Raw genomic sequence first — 17,765 nt, 5'->3', positions numbered from 1 at the left:
GAATGGGTGGCGTTTGGGGTCAAACTTGGGGTCTGAAGACTGGGGATCAAACTTGTAAGTCTGAAGAGTTACTCCAGCTTGTTTTGTCTATTTTAGTCTTTTTTTTTTATTGTTCCTTCTCTGGGATATTTTATGCCAGTGTAATCCGGCATTATAGTTCCTTCCTGTACAAAACAGAGAAAGTCCAGAGATCTGGGGAGAGCGAGGTTGTTAAAACAAACGGGAGGAGGGGATTTCTAAAACCACACAACGCTCGGGAATTTCCCGGAATTATGGTTTCATTCTGTTGGGACTTGTGTTAGCGAGCAGTCGCCTTGACCTTCGTTTCCTCTCCGGTCCTCACTTGTCCACTGTGCGTTCCAAAGATCTTATGCTCTGCTATAGGATCTTTGGTGCGTTCTGCTGGCCACCTGGCGTCGGATTACCTGCACGTTTAACAGCAAGGACTACTGCAAAAGGCGCAGGCTCCTTCCTGTGAGTTCTGCTTGTACACCAGTACCATTCACCGCCGCCTCCGCTTCGGAACAGTCACCCTGAAGCGAAAGTCAGGAAACTGAAAGTCGATGAGAGGGAGAGATATTGAAGCCAGCGGCAGGGTGACTGACGGGGAGCTCCGGGTAAGTTTGTCTTAGTTCGTGTTTCTTTATTCCAGCCTTGTCCACACTCCGGGACCGACCCGAAAGTTACCTATTCCTTCTCCCCAGAGTTGCTGCCGGGCCCGCTGAGTTACTCCAGTCTTTATTTATAACCCCGCAGTTCCTTAGATAGACAGAAAAAGCTGGAGTAACTCAGCGGGACCGGCAGCGTCTCTGGAGAGAAGGAATGGGCGACATTTCGGGTCGAGACCCTTCTACTATCCGCAGTTCTTTGATGTTTCCCCCCTTTTACAGCCATTGCAACGATGAGTAGATTACTGGTTCAATTCTTTAGTCTTTCTTAGATTAGGTGTAATTCAGAATTTTAAATGTAACTAAACTGAACAAACTGACACATTGCAGATTACTCCCTGTGTCTGTCGGTGTCTGTATGTGTCTTTCTGTGAATGTCCGTGTCTGTCCCCTTCTGTCGGGGTAGACTGAGACTGACCCCCCCCACCCTTCCCTATATTTGCACATCCAGAATCTTTTCCACTCACTGAACTTTCCTGTTTCATGTATTTTATGTGTTAATTCCATTCAATTCAACTTTAATGTCATGGCACAAATACAAGTATGAGTACAACGAAATGCAGTTTTGCGTCAGTCCGTAGTAGTTGTACATAAAGAAATTAAAAAAAAATAGAAAGAGAGAAGATACAGAATAATCAAAAAATACAGAATAATTAAACAATGGGGACGGAGGGACTGGAGAAATCTATCGGCGGGACTCCGAGTTCAGCAATGTGATTGTATTGTTGTAGAAGCTGTTCCTCATCCTACTAGTACGTGACCTGAGGCTCCTGTTACCGCCTCCCTGATGGGAGGAGGGCAAACAGTCCATGGTTGGGGTGTGAGGGGTCTTTGATGATCTTCCCAGCCCGTCTCAGACACCGTTTTCGGTGGAGGGCATCCATGGCAGGGAGCGGGGCACCGATGATGTACTGCACGGTTTTCACCACCCGTTGTAGTGCCTTCCTGTCCGCTACGGTGCAACTGCTGTACCATACCGTGAAGCAGGTGGTCAGGATACTCTCTATGGTACAGCGGTAGAAGTTGGTCAGGATCCGGGGGGACAGGTGAGCTTTCTTGAGCCTCCTCAGGAAGTAAAGGCGCTGCTGTGCCTTTTTGATCAGCTTGGAGGTGTTGAGGGACCAGGACAAATCCTCCAAGATATGTACTCCGAGGAATTTATAGCTGGAGACGCGCTCCACCTCAGTCCCGTTTATATGGATGGGGGTATGACTGCCTCCTCTATAGATATAGATATGCCATTTATTGTCACTATACATGTACAGTGAAATTGAAAGCTGCTCGTACTCAGTGCATACATATAATTTAGTACAAAAAACAAGAAACAGAAAAACAAAAAAAAAGAAGGGAGAAGGGGGGGGGGGGGGTAGGTGCACAATTCTGCGGCGCTATATACATATATACAGATGGAAGTCCGGGTGTTGGGCTGTGAAGTCAGTGCATGTGTGAATTTGAATTAAGAGTAGTTATAATTTTCGGAAAGCAACTATTTCTGAGTCTATTTGTCCTTGATTTGATGCACCTATAGCGCCTTCCAGAGGGCAGCAGGTCGAACAGTCCAAATGCAGGATGGGAGCTGTCTTTGATGATCTTCTTTGCCCTGCCAAGGCAGTGGGAGGTGTAGATGTCCATCAGGGAGGGGAGAGGGCAACCATCATATGGACGGGAAAGGAATGGAGGGTTATGGTCTGAGTGCAGGTAGATGGGACTAGGGGAAAATAAGTGTTCGGCACGGACTTGTAGGGCCGAGATGGCCTGTTTTCCGTGCTGTAATTATTATATGGTTATATGGTTATAATGCAGATTGTGAAGCCAGAGCAAGGGATATAGGTTGAAGGGGACTTTTTTTGTACAGTTTGCTGGAGTGGGCATATTGTCATATTGGCTAAGGTGGGGCAGGTGAGGTTTGGGTGCGCTGGAGTTGAGAGGACGAGTGAGAGGGGACTAAATGGTTTCATATCCTGTGATGTTTGTTGGATGGATATAGGACGCAAAGATGACGGGGAGGACAGTTTCGAATCTGTAACGTGGTGTAAAAGGTCACAAATCTGGAGTTAATAAATTAAAGCAGAAACGAGGTGAAATTTTGTTCACCCAGAGACTGCGAGCCTTTAGAAGCCTCTTCATCAACAGGCGGTAAAAGTAGAGACATCGGATGTGTTTTAAGGTAGAGTTAGATAGTTTCTCGATAACAAAAAAAAAGGAATAAAGGGTTACCAGAAGGAATTGGGAGATAATGTTACAACCATACCTTTGCATTGAATGGCAGAGCAGGCTCGAAAGGCCAAATGGTTTACCCCTTCTTCTGAATTGCATGTTTGAATTTACATTTTGAACTCAGGCAGAAGAAGAAATGGCCTAGAATCAAGACACAAACTGCTGGAGTAACTCAGCAGGTCCTCCATGGATGCTGCTGCACCCGCTGAGTTTCTCCAGCATTTATTGTGTACCTCACGTTTCCAGCATCTGCAGTTCCTTCTTAAACCTACAAACCTGTACGTCTTTGGAGTGTGGGAGCAGCATCCATGGAGCGGAGGAAATAGGCAACGTTTCGGTGAACATTGAATTCTCCCAATTTTGTTAGCCCTTGCTGTCTCCTCCCCCTCCTCAGCCCTCAGGCTCCTCCTCCTCCTTATTCCTTTCTGGGGATCGTGGAGGAGTCTCTGCAGTGGATGTTTATGTCATTATTATGTAGTTGTGTGTTTTGTTGCTTTTTTGTTATGACTGTATGGCAAACCAAATTCCTTGTATGTTGCAAAACACACTTGGCTAATAATTTACGATTATGATTATGATTATTATGTTATTATTGTGGGTATAAAAGTAAATTGCCGCCAGTGCGTGCAGGATAGTGGAAGTGTTTGGGGATCGCTAGTCGGTGCCTAGTCGGTGCGGACTCGGTGGGCCGAAGGGCCTGTTTCGGCGCTGTATCTCTAAACTAAACTAAACTATAGCTTGGACACCCAATGGACAAGCAACTTGAATGATCAGGAAAGCTCCATGTAAGTAATGTAGAGCTTTTTCCAGGTTCCTCTGCACCTTACAGTTGTGGACCATGACCATAAGACATAGGAGAAGAATTGGGTCATTCGGCCCATCGAGCTTGCTCCGCCATTTGATCATGACTGATCTAGTTTTCCCTCTCAACACCATCTTCCTGCCTTCTCCCCCTAACCTTTGACCTTCAATCCCTGCTTTAAAAATATCCATTGACTTGGCCTCCACCACCGTCTGTGGCAATGATTTCCACAGATTCACCACCCATGACTATAGAGATTCCACCTCATTTACATTCTAAAGGTATGTCCTTTTATTCGGAGACTGTGCACTCTGGTCCTACACTCTCCCACTAGTGGAAAGATCATTTCCGACGTGGGCTGAGAACTGACTGATGGCAGACCATCACATGTGGATAGAAAACATGATTCAAAGACTGTTAGGACGTCCCAGAAGAGTTTCAGCATCGACACATACATCAGGGAGCAACAAGTATTGGTTTGTCCTGTTTGACGTACTCATATAACCATATAACCATATAACAATTACAGCACAGAAACAGGCCATCTCGGCCCTACAAGTCCGTGCCGAACAACTTTTTTTTCCCCTTAGTCCCACCTGCCTGCACTCATACCATAACCCTCCATTCCCTTCTCATCCATATGCCTATCCAATTTATTTTTAAATGATACCAATGAACCTGCCTCCATCACTTCCACTGGAAGCTCATTCCACACCGCTACCACTCTCTGAGTAAAGAAAACTTATAAAGAGGTAGGAGTTTGGATGAGGAAGCGAGAAAGATCAAAGCAAATAGGAAAAGGGAACGGCAAATAGTGTGGGAGGAAAACAAAGATCTCAGAGAACACCCACGTGGTCACGAGCTGTTTGGCAGCTACTGTACCGCTGTGTCACCCTATAGACCAGTTCCCAACGTGGGGCGTACGCCCCACAGGGTGGCAATTTCCACCTAATGTTTTTTTCTTTTTTTTTTTTTACAATTTTTTAGTAATTTCTTGCTCAGAACTTTAACTGTCTTTTGTTTATTTCATTTTTCTTTTTCATGGATGCCATGTTCTTTTGAAGCTTGTTTAGACCAAGGTATTGGCGTTCTAAGCTTCTTCAGCTGAAACGGAGTTCACTTTTTAAATGATAAGAATTATATATCACCACATGGGGGGGGGCATCAGGATTTTAGAGGTGACTAGGTGGGGCATGGCCAAAAAAAGGTTGGGAACCACTGCTATAGACGGTCCAGGAAAGTGTGGTGTTCAATCCTGAAATAGGTATCCTGATGGAAAACCATGGGATTACACACACTATCTAAAATGAATCTGTTTTCAGTAATTACCCTGATCTTCCATTGAAGGTACTGAGGGAGACACATGGAACTGCAGATGGTGTCATCTTGAGCAAAGCACAAAGTGACGGAGGAGCCCAGGGTCAGGCAGCATCTGTGGAGGAAATAGGCAAATTACATTTCGGGGCTGGAGACTTCTTCAGTCGCAACCTTTCCTCCGCAGATGCTGCCTGAAATGCTAAGATCTTCCTGCACTTTGTGTTTTGCTCTGAGGGACTAGGAAATCCCCAAGGAAATTCACTAACTTGATACCACCGGAAATTGGAGGAGCAGCACCTCATATTCCGCTTGGGCAGTCTGCACCCTAGCGGCATAAACATTGAATTCTCCAATTTCCGGTAGCCCTTGCTGTCTCCTCTCCTTCTCAGCTCTCCCTCAGCCCTCGGGCTCCTTCTCTTCCTTTTTCCTTTCTTCTCCCCCCACCCTACATCAGTCTGAAGAAGGGTTTCGGCCCGAAACGTTGCCAATTTCCTTTGCTCCATAGATGCTGCTGCACCTGCTGAGTTTCTCCAGCACTTTTGTCTACCTATGAAGTAATTAAGACAGGGCACAGACTTTTGGATTTTTACCCTGATAATTGGTGGAAAACACCAAATAGAATGATTTGTTTTAATTATAGCGCTTAATTCTGATCAGCCAAATCAAGTGTCACAAAGATAGACACTAAGTGCTGGAGTAACTCAATGACTCAGGCAGCATGTCTGGAGAAAAAGGTAATGTTTTTGGTTAGTGACTTTTCTTCAGAATGTCACAAAATTATCAAATATGATTTATTGTTTAAGGTTGTAGTTATATGAAACTCCTGACACGATATATCAGCAATGTAAACCAATGTTTCTTTTGATTTAGTAAATAGAGCAGTACATCATTGGAACAGGCTCTTCGACTCACAACAATCTGTGCCAACTAAGATGGTAAGTTCAAGCTAATCTCCTCTGCCTGTCCATGATCCATATCCCTCCACTAATTAGTAGAAACAAGGAACTGCAGATGCTGGTTTACAAAGTGCTGGAGCATCACAGTGGGTCAGGCTGCACCTCCAGAGAAGAATGTCTGAACATTCTTCACACATCGATGAAGGGTCCCGACCCAAATGTCACCTATCTCATAGTTTTCCCTTCGGCCCAACCTGCCCACACCGGCCAACATGCCCAATCTACGCTAGTCTCACCTGGCCCATATCCCCCTAAACCTGTCCTATCCATGTACCTGTCCAAATGTTTCTTAAACGTCGCAATCGCACATGCCTCAACTACCTCCTCCAGCAGCTCATTCCATACACCCACCATCCTTTGTGTGAAAAAGTTATCCCCAGGTTTCTATTAAATCTTTCCCCCCTCACCTTAAACCTATGTCCTCCAGTTCTTGATTCCCCTTCTCTGGGCAAGAGACACCTTGCGTCTATCGGATTTATTGCTCTCATGATTTTGTACACCTCTATTAGATCCCCCCCCTCATCCTTCTGCGCTCCAAGGAATAGAGTCAGAGCCTACTCAACCTCTCCCTACAGCTCAGCCCCTCGATTCCTGGCTGCATTCTTGTAAATCTTCTCTGCACCTTTTTCAGCATAAGAACATCTTTGCTACAACATGGTGCCCAAAACTGAACCCAATATTCTAGATGTAGCTTCACCATTATCTTTTTTTTAAATTTTATTTTTATTAGCAGTACAGTAAATCACATTAATACATCGCATATATCTTATTACATTATGTTGTACCACTTCATTTTTTGAGCTTTAAAAAAGATAGAAATAAAAGAAGTAAGGAAAGTAAGCAAGAATCGTGAAGGTGCAGGAAAGTGTTGGGAGAAGAGAACCGCTTAGGGAAGGAATTAGAGAAGGAAGCAAAGAAAAGAAATAAGACCCTAGAAAGAAAAGAAAAAAAAAGAAGAAAGGAAAATCAATTGCTCTATTGTAATGGCTTCACCATTATCTTATACAACTACAACATGATCTCCCAACTTCTATACTTAATGGTCTGACTGATAAAGGCCAATGTGCCAAAAGGCTTTTTGACCACTGTATCTACCTGTGATGCTACTTTCAACAAACGATGTACCTGTACTCCTAAATCCCTCTGCTCTACCACACGCCCCAGAGCTCCACCGCTCACCGTGTAGGTTCTGCTCCCAAAAGGTAACACCTCACATTTCTCTATGATCTCCAGAGGTGCTGTCTGACCCGCTGAGTTACTCCAGCACTCTTTGTCCCTCCCTTAATTGCATGTCAATATGTTCATCCAAATTTCTGATTGTTTTGCGTATTGTGCTTAACTCCACAGGTGAACCGAATTATGGATTTAATTTTTCAGCTAAACTTTTGTCTTTTCTTCATTCTGTTTGAAAGCACACACTCTGTTCAAAGTAAGTACTGAAACACTTATCTGTAAATAGACCATGCAGGGCTGATTGTTAATTTAGGATTGGAGTTTGATGGAAGTTCTTGTTTTACAGTGTTCATGACTTTTAACTGTAAGAGCCCAGTGAGAGGAGAATTTAACATGGACACGGAACTACCATGCAGCCTGAAAACAACAGGGATCAGAACATTTACCACCATTAAATTACGGAAAGATGGGAAAACTCTTTTTACCTTCGACACACGAGAACACAACGAGAGATTTCAGGGACAAATTGGATTACACCATCTAGATTATGCGAGCTTCTCACTGATTATCCAACGAACCAAACCATTCAATGGTGGGATGTACAATTGCATTATACGCACTGATCAGGGCCATGGCAGTGCTGATATCGTGTTAGTGTTTAAAGGTAGGTTGTTTATTTATTTATTTTTTAGAGCTATAACTTTGAAACGGTCCCTTCAGCCCAACGGGTCCGTGCCGACCTACGATCAGCCATACACTAGTACTATCCTAAACACACAAGGGAGAAGCCAATCTAACTACTGACCTGCAACGCCTTTACTTTGTGGGTGGATGTCACCCTCACTCACACTAGTTGTATGTCATCCTACATTCTTGTTGGCTCTACAGAGAGTTGTGAATGTATGGAATTCCCTGCCACAGAGGGCAGTGGAGGCCAAGTCACTGGATGGATTTAAGAGAGAGTTAGATAGAGCTCTAGGGGCTAGTGGAGTCAAGGGATATGGGGAGAAGGCAAGGCACGGGTTATTGATAGGGGACGATCAGCCATGATCACAATAAATGGCGGTGCTGGCTCGAAGGGCCGAATGGCCTCCTCCTGCACCTATTTTCAATGTTTCTATTCTCATCCACTCCCTACACACTAGGGGCAACTTACAGTGGCCAATTAACCTACAAACCCGCACGTCCTTGGGATGTGGGAGGAAACCAGAGCACCAACAGAAAACCCACAGGTTGAATGTATAAAGTCCACACAGACGACACCCGTAGTCAGGTTCAAACCCAGATCTCTGGCGCTGTAAGGCTGTGGCTCTACTGCTGCACCACTGTGCCACCCTATATTGTGGACTGTATCTTCCAGAAGGTTAAGGGGGGACTTGATAGAGGTTTTTAAAATGATGAGAGGGATGGACAGAGTTGACGTGGAAAAGCTTTTCCCACTGAGAGTAGGGAAGATTCAAACAAGACATGACATGAGAATTAAGGGACTGAAGTTTAGGGGTGACATGAGGGGGAACTTCTTTACTCAGAGAGTGGTAGCTGTGTGGAATGAGCTTCCAGTGAAGGTGGTGGAGGCAGGTTCGTTTTTATCATTTAAAAATACATTGGATAGTTATATGGATGGGAAGGGAATGGAGGGTTATGGTCTGAGTGCAGGTATATGGGACTAGGGGAGATTATGTGTTCGGCACGGACTAGAAGGGTCGAGATGGCCTGTTTCCGTGCTGTAATTGTTATATGGTTATATGGTTATATATGGTATCTGCTACTTTCATTTTGCTTTAAAAACTGGTTCATTGGTTGTAAATCGGCATTGTAATTGTCCAAAACTTGTTAGGTTGGGTAAAGAAGTACTATATTGTAGATATTATCTCCAAAAAGATGAATGCCGTTGATTTGTGCATTAGGATTTAGAGATTAGAATATCACTCTCATTGCGATCAATGCCATAATATCACCAGAAACACACCCATCTATGTTCTCCAGAGATGCTGCCTGACCTGCTGAGTTACTCCTGCAATTTGTGTCTTTGCTTGTAAACCAACATCTGTGGTTCCTTGTATCTCTATCCCAGCAATCTTGTCAGGTACCTCGAAAGGGGGAAATCTTTTAGGAATGAGATGAGAAAAACATTTTTCACACAGAGCGTGGTGAATCTCTGGAATTCTCTGCCACAGAAGGTAGTTGAGGCCAGTTCATTGTATATATTTAAGAGGGAGTTAGATGTGGCCCTTGTGGCTAAAGGGATCAGGGGGTATGGAGAGAAGGCAAGTACGGGATACTGAGTTGGATGATCAGCCATGATCATATTGAATGGCGGTGCAGGCTCGAAGGGCCGCATGGCCTACTCCTGCACCTATTTTCTATGTTTCTATGCATATAGAAAGGTTCCACCCATGGTAGCAGACTGAACAAATGAGTGAAGTACCTGCTCTTGGTGTTGTTGCACCAACAAATGTTGGTAAAGGAACCTTGAGAAGAGGTTTGCTCACAAGGAATGGGACCACAGTTTCTCTATACAATTTAAATGGGCCTTCCAATTTAATGACTCATCAAACCACAGTGGTTGCTGGTCTGAAATGCCAAGCTTAATATCTTCCTCGATGCATAGTGAGATTAGAAAGCACCAACTGCACACTTGAAAAAGGGCTCGGACCCAAGGGAAAAAGTGGAATAGTAAAAGGCGTAGATAAAGTGAATGTCGAGAGGATGTTACCACTAGTGAGTGAGCCACAGTCTCAGAATAAAAGGGCACACCTTTAGAAAGGAGATGACGAAGAGTTTCTTTAGTCAGAAAGGGTTATGGGGAGGAGGCAGGAGAATTGGGTTGAGTGGGGAAGATAGATAGAAACATAGGCACATAGAAAATAGGTACAGCAGGAGTCTTCGAGGCTGCATCGCGATTCAATGTGATCATGGCTGATCATCCAACTCAGTATCCTGTACCTGCCTTCTTTCCATACCCCTTGGTCCCTTTAGCCACAAGGGCCACATCTAACTCCCTCTTAAATATAGATCAGCCATGATTGAATGGCGGAGTAGTCCTGTTGGGCCGAATGGCCTAATTCTGCTTCTGGAACTGATGAAAAGCTTGACTTTGCAAATGTCCCATCACCTCCATCAGCTCCCAACTCTGAGGTCTCCCAGACACCATTGTCCTTTAATATTCAGCAGATAGAAGGCAGCTCACCAGCCACCACCCGCCCCTCTCTCAAAGCCAATTTAGAATTGGCAGTGAATGCTGATCTTGCCAGCATGATTCATGTACCAAATAAAAAGCAGCTGTTGAAAGAGTGTCAATCTTCCAAAACAGATTTTTTTTTTGATAGCCACAGTGCAGCCCTGGTTATGTTGTGCAACAGGAGAGATTACATGACACATGGTGAGTAATTCTGAGAAACTGCAGAAACATAAGGTGGTCAGGATTGGAAATCATTGGAAACGTCAGAACAATTACCAACAAGTGTTCATGATATTGGCGCAGTGGGTAGAGCTGCTGCGTCACAGCGCCAGAGACCCCAGTTCGATCCTGACCACTGGTGCAGACTGTGTGGATATTTGCACATTCTCCATGTGACTGCATGAGTTTTCACTGGGTGCTCCAGTTTCTTAGTTCCAAAATACTTGCAGGTATGTAGGTTGATTGGCCACAGTAGGTTGAGCCCCTAGTGTGTAGGGAGTGGATACATAAGTACAATGAAGCCAAATACAAGTACAGCAGGTCGCGCTAAGAGAAAGATATCAGAGTGTAGAACATAGTTTTTCAGCATTGTTGCTCTCTAGTTCCAGGGAAAAGGATGGCTGGAAAAGATTCAGAAAAGACCAGTTGGCCACAGAACTCAGAGGGTCTCGAACCATAACGTTATCGGTCTCTGTTCTCCAGAGATGCTGCCTGACCTGCTGAGTAACTCCAGTGTTCTTTTGGCTACAGATCTCGCTGATCAAGTCTGCTCAAGTTCCTGGCAGTCACAAGATCGCCATACCTGAAATAAGATAAAGAGAATATTAGGTTTGACAGCTAGAAATACTGATAGATTTACAAGTGTAAACGTGATTTATTACATTGTAGACCATCTTGTGGGACTGGAAATGTAACGCTACATTGATGGTAAACTATATTCTGTAGGCTGGTACTTTTCTCTTCACTCTACCAGTTGTATTTTGTGTAGGGCTTGGTTGTTTTAGAGATACAACATGGAAACAAGCCCTTCGGCCCATTGACTTTGCACCAAGCAACATAGAAAAATAGGTGTAGGATTAGGCCGTTCTGCCCATCGAGCCAGCACCGCCATTCAATATGATCATGGCTGATTATCTAAAATCAGTACCCCGTTCCTGCTTTTTCCCCATATCCCTTGATTCCTTTAGCCCTAAGAGCTAAATCTAACTCTCTGTTGAAAATATCCAGTGAATCGGCCTCCAGTGCCTTCTGTGGCAGAGAATTCCATAGATTCACAACTCTCTGGGTAAAAAGGTTTTTCCTCATCTCAGTCCTAAATGGCCGACCCGTTATGCTTAAACTGTGTGACCCCTGGTTCTGGACACCCTTAACATCGGAGAAATCTTTCCTGCATCTAGCCTGCTAATCCTTTAAGAATTTTATATGTTTCTATAAGATCCACATCTATAACAATCACACATACACTTGTTCTATCCTACACACACCAGGGATAATTATAGCACAGCCAATTAAAATGCAAAATTGCACATCTTTGTAATGTTGGAAGGACCCGGAGCATCTGGTGTTAACCCATATGACCACAGGGAGATCGTACAAAATTTGGACAGATAGCACCCGTAGACAGGATCGAACCTGGGTCCCTGGCGCTGTGAGGCAATACCTCTACTGCTGCGTCTCCTGCCGCCGATGATATTCCTCTTTGGGGGCCAGTACGTAAAGAGCCGCCACACTCCTTCATTGACATGTCTCATAATTCTGGGAATTCAGATCCGAGTGAGGGTTCTGAACCTGAACCATTCACTCCTTCTCAGACTTGAATTTTTTTTTAAGCGGAGATTGACAGGTTAATAATCAGTAAGGACATCAAAAGTTACGGAGAGAAGGCAAGAGAAAGGGGTTGAGAAGGAAACTAGATTAGCCAGGAGTAGACTCAATGGGCCAAATGACTCCTATGTCTTATGATCGAAACTAAACATTCCATGTGTCCCCAGAGCCAGTATCTACTTAAAGTTGGTATAAACATGGCAACACCCATTCAATTGAAAGGGCGATATTGTCCCCTGGGAGAAAGCCAAGTGATTGTGGTTTTCTTAACGTTTTGTTTTGTGGGGATGAGTTTTGGGTTTTAAATGCAAAACGTTTTGAATTTTACTTGTACGCTATTGGACATTTGTGCAAATCATTGCCTCGATGATCCACAATTGTTTCCACAGTCGTTCCGTGAGTCTGTCCGGCTATGTGTGTTGGCACTGACTGCTCTTGTCCACGGAGTTCTTGGGCTCCTGGATGGCGATCACACAGAGACCACGATGGATTAAGATGGCAGGTTTGGCGGAGTTTACGGTGAAGTAATATCTGGATAATATCATTAACGACATGATATGATCTTGTCAGCTCCATACAGTTCGCCAAATATGACCTTACTTGAAGAATCTATCAGTTGCGAAACAATGGGATATCCTCCTGCTCAGATTCACTGGATGCTCAATGGAGAAAGAAACCTCACCAATATATCAAGAACCGACAGAGAAAACACAACGGAAGGTCTGGTTAAAATCACCAGCAAACTTCCAATCAACCTATCCAAAGATAATCCAGAGAATAGCTATACTTGTTCTGTATGGAATGAGGCAGAGGGAAGAATTGAAGTGGATGCATCCTCATCAAGTAAGTTCATAACCTTCATCTCTCATGATTGGGGAAAAAAGAGATCTTTAAATAATTGCAGATAGACAAAGCACTGGAGTGAACTCCATGGGTCAGGCAGCACCAGAGAAAAATGAATGGGTGACGTTTCAGGTCGGGTACCTTCTTCAGACTGAAAGTAGAGGGGAGGGAACTGTAGGTAAGAAAAGGCAGGGTCGGCAACAGATAACCAAGAAAGAGTGGAGCTCACAATGGCCCATTGTTGGGCGGGGTGGAGGTGATAACGAAGAGATACAAGGATGCAGTGGAATTGGAATGATGCGTAGGGGGGAGAGAGAAGCAATGCAGGGGTTACTTGAAATAAGAGAACTTAATGTTCATACCGCTGGTTTGTAAGACGCCCAAGCAAAATATTAGGTGCAGTTCCTTCAACTCTGACAATGGAGGAGGCCCAGGACAGAAAGGTCAGTGTGGGCATGGGAAGAAGGGCAGTTAAAGTGATTGGATCTGGGAGATCCCATAGGCCAAGGTAGACTGAGAATAAGTGTACAGCAGGGGACATTTCCAGAGCAGGGGTTGGCCTCGGTGGGAAAGGATGAGTGAGAGTTGAGGAAGTAACGGTCTCTGCGGAAGGCGGAAAGGGGGTGGAGATGGGCAGACGTGACTAGTGGCGGGATCCCGTTGGAGGCGACGGAAATGTCGGGGCACGATGTGTTGTATGCGATGGCTGATTGGGTGACAGGTGAAAGCTGCAACAAAATAACTGTACTAACAAATGACACCAGCGTTCATTTGCTGAAACTTACTGTGCCTTTTATTTCCTTCTAAACTTTTAGTTTCAAATCTTGTCGAATTGAACCCAGAACAGCAAAGAGAAGAAAAGAAGAAAAAGGTTCTCACTGCAGTCTATGTCATTATTGGAGCTCTGCTCTCTGGGATACTTATCCTGGGTCTTTTCCTACTCAGGAAAAGATACAGTCCAGGTACAACTATTCAGCAAATGGTTCCATGAGAAGCCTTGTAATCTTTGTTACATGAAGTATTACCTACATGAATCTTTGGTATTAAATTAGCCACGGATAACCAATTATTATTATAATATACACCAGTAATTAAGCGACCTATGTAATATTTTGTTCTATTGGTACAGTGCAAAGCTTTTGTTGCGTACCAACCAGTCAGCGGAAAGACAATACATGATTACAATCAAACCATCCACAGTGTACAAATGCATGATGAAGGGAATAACTCGAGTAACGTTTAATGCAAGCTAACATAGACAGAGACATAGACATAGAAAATAGGTGCAGGTGAAAAAGCTACTTATCTTAACTACTAAACCAGGTTCGCTTCTTAATAAACAGACACCACACAAACTGTTTGGTAGACCAGTTCAAAACTTTACTTAACATCGGCCGATGGAAGGCAGGGAGAACTCCAGTCAAGTGACCAACACAGACACTTGACTGTCCTCAGCCACCTTCCCTGAACAACAGAATTACATTGCCTTAAATAGGGTTTTTTTGTTCCCTTAACACCTTCCACAGACATTAATCATGTCAGAGGTACAGGAAAAGGTTTCCACAGATTGCATCACATCAAAGGCCTTTTGTTTACATGGTACAAGATATACTGAAAACATTGGCAATTTGCGTTATCTCCAAATAGACCACCCTAGCTCTCTTCGCTGCTTCCTCTGTCATTTGGTCCCTCATAAACATAGGTAATTTGTTTACAAAGATGTGACTGGCTATTTCTCTCTTCCTTTATTGCCTCCTCCCCATAAACATTGGTCATTTGGTTTATGGAATCTCACTTCAAAGATTTGACCAGCTATCTCTCTAGCTGCTCCTCTGCCTGTCACTTGGGAGACAATGTTATAGGATTTATTATCTCACACACACCCACAACCTAAGGCAAGCCTAATTTGACACTAAATTTAAGCTGTAAGCTAGCCCAGAAACCAATTTAATATCTTCTTATATTTTTAACTAAAACTCGGCTTCATCACAGGAGGCCTTTCGGCCCTTCGAGCCTGCACCGCCATTCAATATGATCATGGCTGATCATCCAACTCAGTATCCTGTACCTGCCTTCTCTCCATACCCCCTGATCCCTTTAGCCACAAGGGCCACATCTAACTCCCTCTTAAATATAGCCAATGAATTGGCCTCAACTACCTTCTGCGGCAGAGAATTCCAGAGATTCACCACTCTGTGTGTGAAAAATGTTTTTCTCATCTCAGTCCTAAAAGATGAGAATTCCCCCTTATCCTTAAACTGTGACCCCTTGTTCTGGACTTCCCCAACATCGGGAACATTCTTCCTGCATCTAGCCTGTCCAACCCCTTAAGACTTTTGTAAGTTTCTATAAGATCCTCCCCTCAATCTTCTAAATTCTAGCGAGTTCGCAACCCTCTCAACCCCATTCTCCTGCCTTCATCCCATAACCCCTGACACCCATACTAAGCAACAGTCTATCAAACACTATTATAGGCAGGATTGTCCCAGTCTCAATATTTCCTCTATTTTGTTGAAATAAAATTATTTTGAAGGTTGCAATTACTTGAATGTTATGGATAATCTATGATTGTATATTTTTAATAGGCATTTTTTGGAGTTTAAGTGCAAGAAAAATGTACTGGAATATTTTACACAATTATCTTACTTCAAATGTATTAATAACAAATTATTAATAACAAATTATGTTTTTTAATTTTAGATCAAAGCCACAAACCAGAATATATGCCACCATTGGTAGGTTTGATTTCAAATATTCGACTTATTTTTAACAACTTGCGTCACTATTCTTATAGTTTCTTTGTTCTTTTAACAGTAATGTCCGGAACAGTGCAACTGGTAAATTCAATCCACTGAGCCAGCGTTTTGCAACGCAATGTTTTATCGGTTTGCTCATCTTATTGTGCAACTGAGCAACTTCAGCATCTGCCACAGAGATTGCGAAAATCATTGTAGCCTGAAAAGTAAAATTATGCTTTCACGATCCAGTGAATGGAGCAAAGAACGATGGCACTTTGATGAGCTCCGCCACTCGTTTTGTTTGACGTCACCAACATCATACATTGATTATTCGCACTTAGTAAAACACAACGGCACGGTGGCGCAGCGTTGGAGTTGCCGCCTTACAGCGCCGGAGACCTGGGTTCGATCACGACTATGGGTTCTATCCGCACAGTGTTTGTACATTCTCCCTGTGACTGTGTGGGGTTTCTCCAGGTTTTCCAGTTTCCTCCCACAGCCCAAAGACGTGCAGGTTGGTTGTAAAATTGTAAATTGTTTGTAGTGTGTAGGCAAGTGCTAGTGTACGAGATGATCGCTGGTCGACACAGATTCGGTAGGCCAAAATCAAAAGAAAGACTGGATACAAAAGAGGCCAATCAGCTTCCCTAAGGAATAACACTGCTTTACACATAGAATGCTTAATAAATCAAAGAGCCAGCCACCATAAATGTATAATAAAAGAGAAGAACATCTTCGGCTCAGTTGCACTTTGAAAGTTTGCTTCCTGTGGGTTGGTAACGGAACAACCATGAAGAAGTTTTTCTGCAGGACTGCACTTCCCACAATATAAAAGAGGAAACGTTCTTTGCCAACAGCTACTCTGAATGAATCAACAGAACTTGTATGTCGCCCAATTGCAAAGCTATTTTGATCTGTGCAACACACGTATTAACATTTTAGAGAGTTTTTCATTTGTTCTCTTTCCAACTAAAATTATTTTTGTCACTTTAATGGATGTTGAACCATCTCTGGTAAGTTAACCTACACTACTGCTTGTATGAGCCAAGCCAATGAATGTGAGCTGGTCATTTAACTATGTAAGATTTGTCATCAGTCCCTAACACTTAAGAAAATTTGGTGACACAGTTTGTAGCAGTCCTAAAATGCAAATAATATCCAGTGCATGCTGTATTTTTTACAAGAGTTCACTATTTCATTGAAGTAACTGATTCAAACCCAATGGAAGTTGTGGTCATGTATGCAATGTGAAATCTAACACAGGCTAGACTCAGAGTCTATGTTAGAATGGAGAAACAAGAAACCGCAGGTGCTGGTTTACAAAAAATTACACAAAATGCTGGAGTAACTCAACGGGTCAGCCAGCATCTCTGGTGAAGGTGGATAGGTGATGTTTTGGGTCGGAACCCACCTTCAGAATGAACTTTCGTCTGAAGAAGAGTCCTGTCCCGAAACATCACCGATTTACCTCCAGCAGAGATGCTGCCTGACCCGCTGAGTTACTCCAGCATTTTGTACCTTTCTTCTTCTTTCATGTGGCGTGCACAGCCTAACGTTGTTGGACAACTTTGATCTTCCGTTTGTGCACGTCGAGTTGATTGCATTAGTCGAAACAGGGCGGACCACGTGAAGGTTGCAATCTTCCACCCCTGTGTCTTTCTGTTAGAATGAGACTGGCTGAGTTTATTCTGCTTATTTTATTGCCAGAAGAGCCAAAAAAAAAGTTATGAACTAATTATTTTTGAATTGTTTGTAGAGTCTATGATGCATTGTTAGCAATTCTGCCAGGAAATAAATAGGTTGTGACCTTTCCATTCTTTATCGCTTTCTTCCTCATGTGAATGCTTTGACTGCTGGTCAAATTGCACAATTTCCATCAGTCCTTGCCTTAGTTTTACGATCGTCAGGGGATTCATATGACTTCCATTTCAACGAGGGCCTGTGACTTAAATTGGTGGTGATTTAATCAACACAATCCAACTCTCAAACATCATCAGTGGGATTTATATTCGGTGACTCCACAGTGGTCCAATCCAAAGCAAGCGC

General features: G+C 43.5%; 1 protein-coding gene across 2 annotated transcripts; it reads left to right on the top strand.

Moving 5' to 3' along the window:
• Positions 1-223: 223 nt before the first annotated feature.
• Positions 224-17,528, top strand: LOC129708457 (programmed cell death 1 ligand 2-like). 2 transcript variants are annotated; one of them, XM_055654248.1, is made up of 8 exons: positions 235-617; positions 5,875-5,939; positions 7,308-7,389; positions 7,480-7,797; positions 12,709-12,981; positions 13,797-13,943; positions 15,682-15,716; positions 15,796-17,528. In XM_055654248.1, the coding sequence occupies exons 2-8, from the start codon at positions 5,937-5,939 to the stop codon at positions 15,796-15,798; spliced, it is 861 nt and encodes a 286-aa protein (XP_055510223.1). In that variant the 5' UTR covers positions 235-617; positions 5,875-5,936; the 3' UTR covers positions 15,799-17,528. The 2 variants fall into 2 exon arrangements, with proteins under 2 accessions (XP_055510222.1, XP_055510223.1); XM_055654247.1 differs by lacking the exon at positions 5,875-5,939 and having other exon boundaries at positions 224-617.
• Positions 17,529-17,765: the final 237 nt, after the last annotated feature.

The sequence above is a fragment of the Leucoraja erinacea genome, chromosome 23 (genome assembly GCF_028641065.1).
Source record: "Leucoraja erinacea ecotype New England chromosome 23, Leri_hhj_1, whole genome shotgun sequence".
Lineage (NCBI taxonomy): Eukaryota > Metazoa > Chordata > Chondrichthyes > Rajiformes > Rajidae > Leucoraja > Leucoraja erinaceus.
The sequence above is the reverse complement of the archived record's forward strand: the minus strand, read 5'-3'. Positions and strand labels throughout refer to the sequence as shown.

Bases quoted from the DNA above. Each gene is read 5' to 3' on its own strand.
- LOC129708457 (XM_055654247.1), top strand. From the start codon at position 564: ATGAGAGGGAGAGATATTGAAGCCAGCGGCAGGGTGACTGACGGGGAG. The intron at 7,390-7,479 runs GTAAGTACTGAA...CTTGTTTTACAG, and splicing joins AAGCACACACTCTGTTCAAA to TGTTCATGACTTTTAACTGT. The intron at 7,798-12,708 runs GTAGGTTGTTTA...TGATCTTGTCAG, and splicing joins TATCGTGTTAGTGTTTAAAG to CTCCATACAGTTCGCCAAAT.